Source organism: Olea europaea, unplaced genomic scaffold, assembly GCF_002742605.1.
Source record: "Olea europaea var. sylvestris unplaced genomic scaffold, O_europaea_v1 scaffold221, whole genome shotgun sequence".
NCBI classification, from domain to species: Eukaryota; Viridiplantae; Streptophyta; class Magnoliopsida; order Lamiales; family Oleaceae; genus Olea; species Olea europaea.
Genome location: NW_019240124.1, coordinates 151,264 through 154,455, shown reverse-complemented (window position 1 = coordinate 154,455; position 3,192 = coordinate 151,264). Strand labels below are relative to the sequence as shown.

General features: G+C 29.7%; 1 protein-coding gene across 1 annotated transcript in view; it reads left to right on the top strand.

The window, feature by feature from the left end:
• Window positions 1–3,192, top strand: part of LOC111380785 — a 12,577-nt gene that overhangs the window by 3,123 nt on the left and 6,262 nt on the right. The window contains exons 2-3 of the mRNA XM_023004422.1: window positions 1,600–1,711; window positions 2,846–2,897. Of these exons, the coding sequence (XP_022860190.1) occupies window positions 1,600–1,711; window positions 2,846–2,897 (164 nt within the window). The remainder of the gene's footprint in view (window positions 1–1,599; window positions 1,712–2,845; window positions 2,898–3,192) is intronic.

The window sequence follows — 3,192 nt, the reverse complement described above, 5'->3', positions numbered from 1 at the left end:
TTTTTAATTATATCTTATTTTTTAATAAAATAATTTATGAATAAATCCAAAAATAACTGCACATCTTTCAAAAAAACAATATTATAAAATTATTCTTTCAAAAAAGAGGCTCAAACATATCCTTAGGCCCTGTTTGAGCTTCATTATTTTCTCGTTAAAATGAAAAATATGACCGTTATCCATCATATCAAGCTACCATATTTGACTTTTTATCTATTGTGTAAGGTTTATAACGACTATATTTTTCATTCTCATTTTTACAATAATGTGGTTCAAACTAGGGCTTAATAAAAGATATGTGAAAGTATAACGAACAAAATTTTAATTAAATTTTCTTGCATAATATCGTCCAATAACTTGCCTTCTAAAAAAAGCGAAACCTTCTTATGCAAGCAAGAAATTGCTTTCTATGCAATCATCCCCACTCTCTCTCTTCCGCAACCCCACATCTCTCTCCACCTCCAACCCCTCATTTCTCTATCTTTGACACCCCTTATCCCCACACCAGTCTGTACTAAAAATCCCACGTCAGTTAAATATAAAAATAAATAACAATCAATCAAGTCACTCTTCTTAACAAAATTACTTTTTAAAAATAATACATTATTCAATATTATCCGTCTTCAGCTCAAACGACTCTCTCCTTAAGATCCCACAAATATCTGTTGTGCTTATTTCTTTTAGTGTACTTAAAGCAATCTACCTCCAATGATTAATGATGCCAACTTTGGACTGGTTGATTAGAGTACAAGTCATAGTCATAATCATAGTGATGCGCTAGCCCCCTCACATGTTGGGGCTAAAGCTCAATAAAAAAATTGCGGGCTCCCCCACATGTGAGGGGTTGTCATCCGAGCTGTGAACTCGGATGTATAAGTATCAATTCCCTTTTTTTAAATACCTTTTGTTAAAGGATCGGTCCAAAAGTCTCGTGATATTCTCCTAGGTACCTACCAAAACCTTAGGATTTATTGACAGTTGCATGAAAACTTAGGACATATTTGATGTAGATTTTTTGAAAATATATTTTGTGAATTTTTTTTCTTTTTCTTTTGAGAGAATGTGTAGTTAAAAAGTATAAAAAATTATGGATCCAAGTAGAAGATTATTCTATGAAAAAAATGTATAGTTAAAAATGAGTTTGAGAAAAATGATTTTTAAAAAAATTCTAACAAACCCAACTTTAATTGGATGGTTAGTCAAAATTAAACCATAAGTGATATTAGGATGTTAAATATTGGTCACTGTCAATATAGGTTTGGCACAACCTATAATTTCGAGGTTAAAGATATACGTAATGACCTTCTACTATACGTGAAGCAGAACCCTAATTTCGATGGAAAATTGTTCAAAATTCAAAAGGAATATAAAAATAGATTCTTAATCAACAAAAACTCTCCTTATCTTAAATTATGAACACGACTAACTAGTACTTTGTACAAGATTTCGATTTTTCACTTTTCATGAATATTTAGTATCATATACTACACATACACTTTAATTATCTGAATTTCATCGAGATTTTTGATTCGTATTAATAATTTAAGATACTATTTATTAATTGTTTAATTAATTGTAATTGCACGGACTATACGGCAGATAATCGGTCTGGGGTCATTGGTGGTAATGCCATTGGTGGGAAATCTTTCAGATAAATATGGAAGAAAAGTGATGCTCACCGTCCCAATGACTTTTGGGATACTTCCTTTAGGTATTATTTCTTCCTTACTTCTCAGTTTCTTATAATCTTAGCAAAATAAGTTTCTAGAATAAGTTTGATAATAAATAAATAAATAAGTCGTTTGGCTAAATAAGTTGTTGTTGTTGTTGTTGTTGTTATTATTATTATTATTATTATTATTATTATTATTGCTTTCTGAAAAATGAAAGAAAGGAAAGGAATCTTCCATTTAGGAGAAAAAGAAAAAGAAAACATAATTCATTTGTATTCAAAAATCAAATATATTTGTCGCTTGGGAGGAATAGTTGCTCGACTTTGTATTTTTCTATTTACAAACTTGAAAATGTTTTATGTTGCTTCCAAAAAAATAAATAAAGTGGTAGCTAAATGATATCGTGGTACAAATTTTAATAATATGGACGCTATGTACCTTTTAAACCATGATGTTTGGTCACGTAAGTCTAAACTTCAGTTATGTCAAAAATTACGTATCACTATTATATTTACTTGTTTGATGAATTCAATAAGACATAAGTGTTCGCTAAATTTTTTGATAAAATTTTTAGGAGATTTTGATAAATATTGATGAAATGCATGATAGAAAAATTTATAAAAGTAGATGATTCCAAAATGTAATAAAACTGAAGTTTTTTTTTTTTAATCAAAAAATAGGTTCTTTACCGTTCTTACAAACTCTTATTCATATATCGTGTTTTAGAAAACGTAAAGCGTGACTTGATAATAGGATTAAATTTCAAGTTTACGAGTGTACGTGTGAGAAAAAGTTTTCTTATTTTTAATATTATCTCGTTATTTTATAATTATAAAGTAAATAAAATAATGCCTAACAAACATCTAAAATGATAAATACTATTATTTTTTCATTTGAATAATTATGTGAGTTTAACTCTCAAAACTTAGATTCAAATTTCCCAACTAAAAGATTAACGAATACAAATTAAAAAAATCTTAAACCTAAATCCGCTTTAGATGGGTAGCAAAAGCGTTAACCGTCTTTTTGCGTTCGTGTCTAGAACCACGTGTTTGTTTTTAGAAGTGGCAATGGCCTACTACGAAAAGTAAGAGCTCAAACTCTTGCTTATTCAATTTTTTTTTTTTTGGGATATGCTTCACATTTCATTCGTTTTCTTTAACATCTATCAGCCAAGGCCTTTTCTTTCTTCGGTGTGTTGCAAGAGGTTTTTAATGGAAATAGGTAACACAATTTAATTGGGAGGAATTCGTGATCAATCATCCAGAGGGCAGTGGATGTAAATGGCGATTAGTATGAGATGACAACGAACGGAAAAGGATACATCACAATTTGAGTGTCCTATTTTATAATAGAATTTATTGGAATTATAAAAAAAATAAGAAAATACAAAAATATTAACATAAAATTCGACATAAGAAGCACTTGAACTAACCAATAAAGTCCACAAGCCTAGGACTCGAAGCTCAGCTCGACTTGCCAAGCCGAAATCAAGCTCATTCCGACTTGACTCTCAGCT